Below are 13724 nucleotides of genomic sequence, written 5' to 3'. Positions count from 1 at the left end.
CTGTTTTACTTGAACCATGTAGCATGAATGTGGCTTCCATAGAGAGTGATATATAGGGGGAAAAGAACGGAGAAGCATCAGAGCCCTAATATAGCTGCCATTCTTGGAAAAACATGTGAATAGCTCCTTCAAGGATGGGAGGGCGGTTTGATTACAGATAGCTACTTTTAGAATAATATTGACAGAAAAATGGTGGATTGATTTAAGTACATGCAGACTGTTCTGTGAGGTTAAATGGAATTTACCATGACAAAAATATTGAATCCCAGATGCTACTAACCTTGCCTTTTTTCCCCCTCCTTTTTTATTTTTTTATTTTTACCACTACTTTTCTATTGTTTCAAATCGTGAGCACCCACTACCTGGTCTCAGGGAGCTGCATTAGGTTGCCCTTTCATTGAATATATTGCAGTTTGGCCTATGGCATTCCATGTGCCAGCACTCTTATAGTCTCATCTCTGCTTGATTTAGCACTGCATTCAAGTGCTGGATGTCATTGCTTCTGTGAGACCTGGAGAAAATTAGTGAATTAAGGCCGAAAGTTGACGACAAATTGGAAGGCTAATTATGCAGGTGTTTGGAAATGTTAAATTAGCAGGGTAGGATTGGTCCTTGCCTTGACTTCTGTGTCAATTCCAGTTCATCACTCTTTATTTTTAATGACTACACATAACCTTTGTGCATAAATCATTATTCTGATTTTATTTGCAAAAGTACCTAATAATGGAAGTAGCAGAGCAAAGTTTTAGTAGACCATAAAAAATTTGTTTATGCCTTTTGAAATTTAATTTCTATTTGGATATAAACAAAACAGAAGACCGCTCTTTCCCATATTTTCTGAGCTCCTTCAGTAACAGAAGTTGAAAAATTGGGTAGCTCATGTAATTATTGATTTTTTGTACTTAATATAGAACATGAAAACGAAACTGTCTAGTTTCTCTCTTTCCAGTTGTAACACATTTTAACAAAAATGTGTCTGCAATTCAGCCTTAGGAAAAAGTTAATCTTTTCTTTTAAAACTGAGATAGAAAGAAATGCATTTCTCTTTTTCCTGTAGATATTTTGACTTTGTAGGCCTAATTAGACAGAAAATAAATAATCTTTTGGTCGGCAGGGCCACTCATCACTTGGTAGAGCAGAATTCCTTTTAAAATTGTCAATAAATGAAAAATTTCATGCTACTTTACACAAAAGCCCCTCTCCAAATTTTTCCCTTTATAATCATTCTCCTTATAATTAAGAAAACCTTTTTAATTGGTTTTTAAAATTGTACACGTGTAGTCTTGTGCCTTGGAGTAAAGGAAATAAGATGTTACACATTTAGGAGGTTTTAGTAGCGTATAAAACTTAAATTTCTCAAAATGTCTCTTTTCACAGTGACTCTAGAAGCACTTGGAGAAGCTGGTTTTAAAGGATTTAATCTACAAGCTCGAGAAATAGATGGAGATACTCCTGTTGGTACTTTTAAAATTACAGATCCAAACACCAAAGGCTTGGAATGTCATAATATGACGGTATGTGTTCAGTCTTTGGAATACTTAATTAACCTTGGTTTTCTTTTAAATAATAGAAATAGTGAGTATTTTTTATATGGCAAAGCTACTTCATCAGAAGAGGTTAAAAAAATTAGACTTTTTCAAGAACTACATGCATCCTCTATATGTGATATGAATCTAATGTCGAAACTACTTGGCTTTTTTGGAGGACATCAGTGTTACCTTTTGTAGTAGAGACAGTTCCCTTAATAATATAGGCAAAATCACTTTTGCATCTTATATATCTATTTATTTTTAATTGCAGAATTCAGCAATAAGTCATGCAAATTCAGATGTGAAACAGAAAGTTACAACAACATGGATTGCTCCGCATGATGTTGGAGAGCTTCAATTTATGTAAATAACTGTTTTTCTTTTTTATTTATTTTTTCCCCCTGAAATTTTACTTCTATGGATTATTTTGAGATGTGTTTTTGTTTCTGATGTTGTCTTGCCACCATCATACTTTTTTTCATAGTTTGTCATAAATTCCCACTGTCTATTGAATGATATGATTTCCATTTCAAGATATAGTGTAAAAGGTAAACTGTCCTACAGATCTTCATATATGTAAATAATTCCATTAAGCACAGTGTTATTAGTAGATCTTTGAGTAACTGGTTTTTACACTTTGATCTCTTTAATACAACAGCAACAAAATGAATGTAACTAGTTCCCTGGATACATGAAGTTCAGGCTCTGTTCAATTACACCTTTTTTCATTTTGAACAGTGGAAGAATAGTAGATTGATGTAAATTCTTCTAAAATAAATTTGAAAATCAGTTTATGACCCATGAACTAACTGCTGAAACTCCTGAAACAGGAGAAGACAAATTTATCCTACTTTTAATGCTACTTTCCTTGGAGATCTGAAGCTTGTAAAAATACCACCTGGTCTAACAAAATACATCCTTGATGTAATAGGGAAATATCTAAATATTTGACAACTTGAATTGTTTGAAGTGCAAATTTATGATAGGGCCATCTTTGCCTTGCTTCATTATGTCCTGAGGAATACAAAGAATTGGCAAAAGAACACAAAAGCACAAATGCTTCCACTCATTAATGCCATGAAAATCAATTCACCATCATAGATATAGATTCCTATAGAATAGGAAAGAGTTGTGACAATTCTTATGGGTGTTTGAGCTGATACTCTTCACTGAGGTCAGTATTTCTTCAAACAGTGTCCTTTCCTCTTCTGCTTGTCTCAGCATATCTTTCATTTGTCTTCAAAATTATGTCAGGTGATAATAAAATATGCCACTGGAAAAGTGTTCTGTGAAACTTGTATTGTATACCCCTAAAACCAAAATACAGTTGATTTTCTTGGCTGAGGGAAGGAAGGAGGAGAGTATATTGGTATTTTATACTGAAATATTTTGATAGAAAAAGAATTATTATTTTGTTTTTTTTCTAGTGCAACCGTTGTTCAAAATCTAGAGAATTTTTGGGTTGGAATTCAAAGCAAAACTCTCACACCTACACATTCTGAGTCAGTTAATGGGACAGGAAAAAGTAAAAGGAAGGTATGTTTTGAGTGTATTTGCATACTAGAAATTAATACAGTAAATTAAAGTATCTTTGAATTGATACAAGACATATATTTGTTGTCATTTATTCATTAACTAAGGTGGCCAAAATCATTACATGTTTTCAATAATTTTAATCTGCCTAATCCTCTTACTAAAATGATGAAAAAATACAGCAAATATTATTTTTCTCCCACAGAAATAAGAAAGGTAATAATCTAGTTATCAAAACAACCCATACCATAAAAAAAAAGAAAAGAATATTGTTCATAAGGAGAACTGTACTGTACTTTTGGTGTACTGTGCTGTTCTTAACTCTTGCCCCAGTCCCTTGGAACTATAACTGTGCAGCATATTCTTAGAAACGAGTTTGCTAAATTTGTTTTACCAAGAATTATGCTTATATGAAACATATTAAACGTGATTGTCCACTTAAGTAAAGAAAGCCTGTTCAAATCTACCATATTGGTTCTTGACTGTAGCAGCACTGATTTATGAGCTTGTGATCTAGAAGAGTGAACACCTGTCTTTAGTCTCACCCTTCACCAAAAGTATTTCTTGTTTCCTATAATAAGCTGCACTTTTTTCTGCAATAAATAATTTGGTAATGCTTCCTCTTTTTTCTTTTTTTCGTCCACAGCTTATGATAGAAGTAGAATGTAACAAGGTAAGAGCAATTTCTTCTTCAATTTCCCAATTTTCAGTTACCTCAGTTTTAGAATTCTTGTCCTACTGCTCCACTTGTTTCATGTTTGCAGCATGAAGATTATATTGTAGCATTCAAATTACTTTCCTAGAGAGATCTCATTTATGCTTTCATTTTTGTATTCAGTTTTGAAGGTATTGTTATTTTTAACTAGTTAATAATAGTTCTCAGATGAGTTTGTTAAAGTGTGTAATATATTGTCAGCAATGAAACACTTGATTTCTTCACTCAGACCATGAATGTGAATTCAGTTGATTTCCTGTTTAAAGTAATTTGGTATTTATACACCACTCAATAACCAGTAACTGGAACCTGTATTTTCTTGCAGCGTGGAGGGACTTACACAACACAAGGCCGATGCATCATGGTAAATATTCTTTCTCCAAAGACATTGATAATGCTGCTAACTGCCCAAGATCTTAAGACCTGGTCAAAAACTGCTTCTTTATCACTTCTTTATCACTTCTTTATCTCTCGTTACTCAATTTAATTTCCTTTTTGGCAATTCACCTTTGTTGATTAAAATCCAAAACCTTTTAAGTCATTGTCAGCCATATCATTTCCTTCTGCAGGTTCTCTCTAGCTAATCCGAAGTAACTTTCTTACAGAATTTTTCTTTTTTCTGTCTTCACTTTTTATTCATAGTGGTTGCTTGCTGTTCAAGATCACTTATTCCAACAGCTCTAAAACCTTGCCTTTTGCAAATCATGATCTAGATATAAAATATAACAATTTAATTTTTTTCCTCGGAAAACTACCAGTTGCAGCTCAGTGAAGAAACCTCTTTTTCTTGTTTACTTTTTTACAGCAAATATGTTAGTGGTTACATAGTCATATCAGTAAAAGGCTTTAGTCTACTTGTGACAGTGTGGGTTTCCCTCCTCAGTGATGGGCAGAAGTGTATGAGGTCAGATAAAAAAGGATGCAAACAGCAGAATTATGTTACTTATAACAGCTGGCTGGGTATAGTTTTGATTATTTGGCTTGAAAGATCTCTAAAATGATTTTGATAGTATCAGTTAGTGGTGTGAAGTGTTAGGTAATTACTTTGTGGGTTTTTCCTTTTCCCACCAAGTAGAACTTTCTTTCCTGAAAATCACTTACATAAAATAATTTTCCTGCAAAATATTAAATACCATTTTGGTTTCTTTACAGGTTGGACCTTCAGGTTCCTCTCAGAGCAGCTATTCAGGCAGTCAGGTATGAGCCCTAAATTCCAGCATTTGTATATTTTCCTTTAGTAATCTTGAATGACTAAAATAGTGTAACTACAGAGTACTGAGGTGATTTAACACTGTACTGAAATATCTTCTCTGCTAGTTCACACAGAATTGCAGAGTTATTCATCCAGTAAACAGTATGTTCAGTACCTGGACTAAGTTCAATTACCTCCTCTCTGTTGAACTCAATAGCTTGCTATCAGTATTTTTACCTACAAGCTGCTTCACTACCTTTGATTTCACAGTTTAATCATTTTTGTCAAGCATTGACCTGACTCTTTTCAGGAAAAAAATATTTCTTCCATCTTCCTAGAGGTTTCCTACCTATGTGTGCATGTGTGCATACAAACACAGTCACAAACCATTTAGTTCATAGTTTTAGTGACATCTGGCATAATGAAAATGGAACTGTACCTATTAATTCATCAGGTATTTTTCCTTTTTTCCCTCTCTTTTTTAATAGTCAAAATGAAAGATTTAATTATACTTGTGTTTCACTGTCTTTTCCACAAGAATTTACAAAATTTCCCCAAACTTCCACAGATATTTATGCTTATATTAAAGCTCCAGTATAATGTCTATATTGCTTTTAACAATGGCTTATATTTGCAGTTGAAAATTTGGAGTCTAATCACTGTCTAGTTAGCCTTTTAAAACTTCTGGGGTATGTCTGCATTTTCACTTACCACTTTTACTTTATTCATCACAGAAATATATGCTTGATTTTTAATTAATTATCTTCACTACCATTAATTTGCCTATTTACCCTTTAACTCTTAGATGCTTTCTGATATGTCTCCAGCTTCTGAAGGATATATTTCTTACTACTTACTAGTAGTTATTAGTGAGTTTTCTAGTAATATTCCATTCCTTCAGTCTTTACTACTTGTAACTGGAATTGAGATATCGAGAAATACAAATTATTTTGATGTATATGCTAAAACTCAGTTTTCTGCAGTGTATATGTTTCATATATAATGCATATTCTTTTTTAAGAGCTGAGTTTCTCATCTTGGCACTAAGTACCTAAAGTTATTAATTTTTTATAAAATATGAACCACTTAGTAAAATTTTGAAAGGTTTCATGACCAATGACAGAGTCATATGGAAGTTATGTGAAATAAAGATGATGACTTAATGTCTCATACTAAATTAGAATTGTTACAGGCAGTTGCCAGTGAACTGGTAACCTCTGTACTTGCTTTACCCTTACTAGCACATACATATTGTCAGCTGCACACCTCTTCATGCCAAAACCAGCAGAGTTTGTTGCTTTTTTTCTGTCTTTCCCCCCCTTTTTTTACAGGGAAATAATTGGCTTCTGTTTTTATTTCAGGGTGGAGTAGTCTACACGATAAGCAGCAGTGGATGTGGCCCTGTAAGCACTATTCTTAAATTTACTCTTTTGGCCCCAGTATAACTATATTTATAGCAACTCGTAGCCTTCAATGGCATTGTTTAATATGACTGTTCATGTGGGAGTTTCTGTTGCAAACAGAAAATAATGAAGAGAGATCTCGAGGATGAATATTACAGTTTATTCAATGATATTAAGTAGTTGGAAAACAGAGAAGTTAAAAAGTTAAATAGAAACATGTAGATTATAGAATCATGAGAAAAAGGACTGGAAGGGGTTATCTGTGGCACTTACATTACACTCATTGTACAAGGTATCTATTCTTCCTTCTACTCAAGACAAGACTGGTGCAAGTCTGTCTGCATGTTCTAGGTAGTTCCTCCTCACAGAAGTGGTCACACAGATTTCTGCAAGAACTGAGGCTATTTCAGTTTCTCATTTTTCAGGCAGCAGGGATACTTGTGAAGTTATTAATCCTGAACAGGTTAAGCCAGTCATCCAGAAATAGGTGAAAGATGCAATAGTGTAATGTAATGAATGTGCTGCATAGATCAAATACTTACCTGAAGTGTTTTTATCAAAATGGTCACTAATTATACGGATTAAAATATATATATAATTCTTTTGTTTTCCTTTCAGCACTTTCAAGATAAGGTTTTAATTTTTTAATAAAAAATTTTTTTTAATCCAATCATTTCATCAAAATAAAAAGAAGAAAAATGAAAAGTAAATGAAACAGTGCAAAAATGTAAAACATTCATATCATCAGTACTTGCAAAATATAAAATTAATTCATCATAATGTGTATTGGGTTTTTGCAAAGAAAACAAAATTACAGGTTTTGGGTAGACTTGATTGTAATAATAGTAACAGCTGAGGTTTATGTAAAAAAGGAACTATTACTTTTTATGCTGAATGTTTACATTTTATAATTTATTGACTATCAGGAAGATGTTAGCTTTTTTTTTCTTTTGGGTTTCTGCTTCCTAATTTTTACATGTATGTACATATGACATACATAGTACGTTTGAATTATGAGCATTATATAAAACCTTTATAATTTCTTAAAATTCTGTCTCAACAGTACCTGTTTTAAAATGTTTCCCAAGTACCACTAGATAATCACTAATAGACAAAGGGCTCCTATGTTCACACATTCGTAGTGGAGACTACAATGCTCTCCTTATCATCTATTCTTTACATAAAGATCAGTCAGAATTGAGGGTGTCTGAAGTGTGACTTTCCTTCTGAAGCAGCTATAAATGAGAAATAACTGGTTTCTTTTTTTTCTTAGGGAGGTGCTGCTGGTACATATGGTCAACATGCCTGCAGAGACGTAAGCTGGTTATGGATGTTTTTACTGATTGTCTCTTACTATGCTTCTTAACTCATCTCCTTATTGCAAATTGCATTTGATTCTCTTCTGTATTATTCTTCCTAAATATATCAAGGAAAACAGTATTAGTCTGAGATATTATTCTGAGATTAAAAACCAAAATTAAAAGGTGTTACACTGTCAGTTCCTCAAAGGGTGATCATTTTTGTCATAAGGGCTACTCATCATCTATTACAAATGCTTAATTTGTTAGCCTACTAAAATGTCATTACTGTGTAATGCTTTTTATCAGAGTAATTGTCTTTGGATATTGCATACTGTGCAATACTATTTGGGTTTTTTTACAATCTTTATGTATTAATCCAGTAATTTTTAGTTAGTAGAGAAATTTCTATTGTCAATCTCATTTCTTTCATTTTCACTTGAAAACAGGTTTATTTTTAAATCTGATATGTTTTACATTTTTAAAATCACAAAAGCAAGTAAAAATATTTATCAGAAGGAGAACACACTCTCTAATGCTTGTCAGGAACTGAAACCCTAGCCAAGAAACTGCTTAATCATATGCTCAATTAAATACATCATTAGTTATATTAGTTCCTAAACTTTAAATATATTTTATCTTTAATACGTAAGTGTAAACTGCGTTTTTGATAGAGCAACAGTAAGCTTATGACCATGATAGAATTTGGGAAATTTTTACGTCAGTTATTTTTAAGCAAGTTCAGTATACTCTACTATTGCCCTAGATTTATTTCAAATATAGGTAAAATCAGCTTCATTTGAAGTGTACATCTAAGGATGACTTCTAGATATAGTTAACAAATTATGATATAAATAAATACCTGTTCTATGTTTTTATTTCAGAGTGCATCTTCATCCGGCATTTCCTATGGCCAGGTAACTACATGTTTTCCAACATGTTTTCAGTTTTCTAAGGTATTCAGGGCTAAGCAGTTTTGCCCAACTTTTACCAAACAATAATTAAACTTATGCAAGGGGATAAATATGAACTGCCTTCAAATGGTTCAGTAACAATAACTTCAGCAGATGAGTTACATGTTTGATGCATGTTGTTATATCCACTTTGTTAGAAGTTATTTAGTCCTGTTTTGCACTGAAACTCAATTGTATTTACTCTGAAAACGGACACCAGTTACTTTTGTTATGATTTTCCAGAAGTCAGTGACTTTCTTTGATAGTTACTAAGAATTAAAACTATTTTTTCTGGCTTTTGCCTATGCAATTGTACATACTGGTTAATGAAATGGATAACTTCACTGCACATTATTTTATGCTTCATTTAAAACATTTATCTTCTGGTGGCATATCTCATTTTTCCCAGATGCTGTTGTAATTGTTGGTTTTTTAATTTTGAGGGGATGGGTTCTGGAGTTTGAGTTGTTTTCCTTTTTGGTGAAGGTAGAAGAGCTTAATTTTTTTTTCTAGCAATAGATTATTTTTACTATAAACCAACTTCCAATTTGATGTTAAATGAAACATTTGCAGCTTTTATACAGTGCTCTGTGAAAATAACAAAATAATTCAGTGTTTAGAAAAAAAATCAAGCTAGTTAATTTATTTCAGTTGTTCGTTTAGTAATTGCCAATACATTTATATTTTTCTTCAGAATCTTATTTTGTTTGGTACTTCAGGGGAATCATGTTAGCAAAACATTCTTGTGAAATATAGTGCTGTAGTTAATGTGCCATACATTTACCTAAGCAAATATGGATTCTGTATTCTTTACAGTCTGTCCCTTCGAGTAGCTCTGATTCCAGTAAGAAGGTAAGCTCTCCTTTTCAAAGGGAAAAACTCTTACAATCATAACTTGGTGTGACTCCTTTTGCTTCAGTTAGGATTTTTCAAGGTTTTAACCCAGACTGATTCATATGATTTGATTTGTTTTGGTACTTAGAAACCTTATACTAACTAGCTGTGCTGTGGTGGTTCTTGCTGATAGCTGACTCAATTGTATATAAAGTACATGTTTCTTTTTAAAAAGTTAGGATAGTAATTGTGATGTAATTAGGATTTTAAGTATATAAATTATGTAGTTATTATTCATATGGGGGTTGAGAGTAAGTGTAGATCAGAAATAGTGAAATCAATAGAATTCATTTTATTGTTGAATTTGACTCATAATTATATTTAAATGGACTCTTCCTCCCAGTTTAGTCCCCAGGAAGCTCAGTGCTAATACTATGGTGTGTTCAGTAAACACAAAGTGTATCAATTCATACCCTCATAGATGTTTTTATTCATTTTAATTTACCATTGTTTTAAGAATTTAAAACATACTGCTCAATTATTTTTTAATACTTCTTCCTGTTCTGTACTAGAATTCTTTACTTCTGAGAGCACCAACTCTCCTTTTCCTTTTCACACCACTGGGTAATAGAAAGTGCTTTCGGTTTGAAAAAAAAAAAAAAAGGTGGGGAGAGCTTTAGTGAGAAAACATTAACACCTCATTGTGTCTGCATTTGGCTTCATTTTTCTTTTTAATAAACTCAATATGAAGTCTCTTTTTTAGCATAATATTGAATAACAATAAATTAATCTAGTTTGGAGTGGAAAGTTGAAGATTAAAAAGACACACAGTACAGGCCAATGGATATGGTACAATACATGAAATCCTTCTTCTGCTTCTACAGCTGAGTCATTGTGTGGTTGGGTGCAAGTCTTTTATTTCCTTACACTCTTATGTAAACCATGTGTATATATATATTCTTCTTTGCTTGGTAATGTGTTTTAAATTTTTTTATAAAAGTGATCATCCATAGCATTATTATCAGAGTTTGTAAATATAGAGATTTCAGTATTCTTCATTTTTCTAACATATTTAACAATAGACACTATGATGAGTAAACAGCTTCCTCTGACTTCTCTATAGGTAGTGGTCGTTGCCAACAGCAACCCTTTTCCACCTGTGGTAAGCAGTTTTTCTTTACAATACTGAGAATTCTGACTCAAAAAGCTTTCAAATATCTACATTTAATTTTTCAGAAAGAGTCCTGGTGTATGGAGACAATTCTCTGGCAGGCAGAGTTTACCCTAAGTGCATAATTATCTTTAGGGAAAACCAGTTATAAGATAGGTCCAAATCTTGTGGTTCTGTGATTGCTGTTAGTGCTTGCAGAGGGACTGGATTAGCTGCAGATTCCAGGTCTCTCAACACATTCAGTCTCTGTGTTCCTGAACAGTTTTTGTTTCTATTGCAATTTTCTTTTGTAAATTCACTTCCATTCTCATTTTTACACTCTTAAATTTCCACTCTGCTTATTTGGAACTCATACAGTCAGTTAAAACTAAGTTTAGCTTTTAGGAGTTTAAAATGAGTTTGTATGATGTAATACTTATCAGTGTTAAATTTGTAATAGCACATGTTGTTCTAACCTGAATGAAGATTAAGATGCATTTGTTCTATGCTATCCTTTTTATATCATTCTTTGACATTTGCTTGTGTATTGCATCCAAAAGATAAGGGCCCTTTTTCCCTTTCTCTGCTGCAATGTTCTGTTTGGAAAAGCCCTCATGCAAAATAAGTAAAAATTGTTTTGTTTCATTTGCAGCGTCATACCTTCCCCCAGGTAAGCATACTTTTTTCCTATTATTTCCTATTATTTCTTTATTAGTATTATAGTTCTTATGGAATCAAGCCAGTTTCTCAGGTTGGTGTGTGTGTTACGCTTCTGCATTTGTCCCTCGTGCCCCAGAATTCAGCAAACAAATGGCTGGATCAGGAACTGGATTTGCACATGTGGTGATGTGTGTCCAATGCAGGTGACAGCGAGAGAGCTGCAGTGATGATGGTGTCTTAGCTTCACTCAGCATATTTGGTAGAGCCAAGCTGACTGCTAGTGCAGAGAGGGCATAGCCTGTGCTCTGCTGCTCCCCACATAAGTTGTAACAGAAGCAGATGTAAGTGTAGAAAATTATTTAGTAGGGTCAGTCTGCCTCCCCAGACTTTCAGAACTGAGAATAAACTAGTTTAATGCTGGGTGTTAAGAATTGATACTCAGTACATCACACATATGACCTTTCCCTTTATTTTCACAAACTAAATGGTATATATAAACTTGGTATTTTCTGTTCAAGTGCATTGCATTTAAACAAGGCAATTAAATTTACTGTATTATGTCTTTTTTGTTTCTGGACTTCATTTTCAGAGTTTGGGAAGTTCTGCTACAAGGATCATAGTGCAGGTAGACATTCTTTCTCCATTACACTTAAGTTTTAAATGAAGCTTTGTCTCAGTAAACTAAGTAATTATTCCCCTCTTAGAGAACAAGTAAGTGTGGATGATTTAGATATAACTTCAGTGGTGGAGTAGGGTGTTTTTGTGACTACAGCAAAGTTGATATCTTACTAGTTTGCTGATTAAAGACCATTGCAACTGGGTTTTTTCTGGGTCCTTTGCAATCTTAACTTGCATACAACTCTTAATGGTTTAGGCTTCCCTTCCTTCGTATGCCAGTCTGTTAGACTACAGCAAATTCTCACTTTCACTGAAAGATCAGTAGCAGGTTATCCCAGATGACATTTGTCTTTTGAAAATCATTCCTTTCAAAATGTATAGCATTATGTTCTTTCATGAGTAGTGATGAATGCTGGCAGAGAAAGGAATAACATTTCCTTTTTATTTTATTTCTGAATTTAAATGTACAGTGTTTTGATTACACAGGTTAAGAGTTTTCAATATGTAGATATAAATTATATTTGATTCCACTCATAATCCACATACTTCATGGGAATCAAAATATTTTCTACAGTGACTTTTCCTTTGGCTTAATTGTAACCATGGCTTTTTCAATTCATGTTTTGACAAAGCCTTTGTCAGAAGTTTGTTGTGCTTAGTCATGAAAATTCAGTCATAATATGAATACAAATGGATATGATTTTAATGGTTTGTGTGGTACCACTGAAGAGCAGAATGATTTAAACTCGCTTGAAATACCTCAATATGACACAATGATGTGTTATACAATGAATTTTCTTTAAGAATATGATATTGAAGTGTATAAATACTTTTAGCACTTTATTTGTGAAGGATCTTTATATACATTTTGTATCACACAGAGATGGCATGGTGTAAGAAAAGGTCTAATGAACTCTTGATGACTTTCAAACTATCTAGTAGATAAAAGGATGGAGTTGCTTCTTGAAATGTCTTAGTACATAATTTCTCTTAAAAATAACTAACTTTTTTTTCCCATGTAGAGTGGACAAAGACAGCAAAGCAGCAGCAGCACTTATATCACGGTAAATGAACTTAAAGGGGGCTACAAATATTCCTCTAGACTTCACTGAAACAGGGCCAGCACAACTCAGAAATAAATTATTTTGTGCATTTTAAAATTTATTTCACAGGGTACAGATATTTCTATCTCTCTGACTTTTGTTCATAAAATTATCATCTGGTATTGGTGTTCAACTAATTTGTTCAGAATGCTCACAAATGTATTTTCCCATGTGATAGGTTGAATTGAAATGACTGTGTTCCACTCAGTGTGTTCTCTGAAAGGAGCAAAAAGAAAGGAAAAGTGATTCTAGGCTCATTGCCACACCATCAACCCCATACTGGTAGATTCGGATCCTAAGTATATTAATCCTAAAATTCCAAAAGACATAAAGGGTAGTTGCTTATCAAGAATGGTGAAGAATCATAATTGTGGACCGATGTGCAGTGTTTTTCAGCTTTACTTAAAGCCATGAAGATAAAGCTACTTATGTGAAAAACAATTGTGTGGATTCAACAGATACTAACATAATGCCATCATAAATTGCTGAAAACTAAAATTTGAGACTATTATAGTATGAACTCAAGTATTAAGGCTCTTCAAGACTTCCTCTTCGTGTGGAGCTGGGGGTGGGAGGGAGGCAAATGCCTGTAGCACTACGTGCAATCATAAAAACCTTTCACAAGGTTAGGCATGACTTGTAAGGATCAGTTCAACAGGGAGGTCAGTACTCAACAACAAAAATGCTCAAGGTTGACAGTTTAAACCTCAGTTTGTCATGGCTTTTGCTGAGATGA

At 33.2% G+C, this 13724-nt stretch overlaps 1 protein-coding gene across 1 annotated transcript in view; it reads left to right on the top strand.

The window, feature by feature from the left end:
- The window catches only part of LOC113951036 (hornerin-like), a 57832-nt gene that overhangs the window by 12324 nt on the left and 31784 nt on the right, over window positions 1-13724 (top strand). The window contains exons 4-12 of the mRNA XM_027651547.1: window positions 1378-1514; window positions 1801-1892; window positions 2957-3065; window positions 3709-3735; window positions 4103-4141; window positions 4930-4974; window positions 6331-6372; window positions 7646-7687; window positions 8555-8587. Coding sequence (XP_027507348.1) covers window positions 1378-1514; window positions 1801-1892; window positions 2957-3065; window positions 3709-3735; window positions 4103-4141; window positions 4930-4974; window positions 6331-6372; window positions 7646-7687; window positions 8555-8587 — 566 coding nt within the window. The remainder of the gene's footprint in view (window positions 1-1377; window positions 1515-1800; window positions 1893-2956; window positions 3066-3708; window positions 3736-4102; window positions 4142-4929; window positions 4975-6330; window positions 6373-7645; window positions 7688-8554; window positions 8588-13724) is intronic.

The sequence above is a fragment of the Corapipo altera genome, unplaced genomic scaffold (assembly GCF_003945725.1).
Source record: "Corapipo altera isolate COAL_440 unplaced genomic scaffold, ASM394572v1 57, whole genome shotgun sequence".
Classification (NCBI taxonomy): Eukaryota; Metazoa; Chordata; class Aves; order Passeriformes; family Pipridae; genus Corapipo; species Corapipo altera.
The sequence above is the reverse complement of the archived record's forward strand: the minus strand, read 5'-3'. Positions and strand labels throughout refer to the sequence as shown.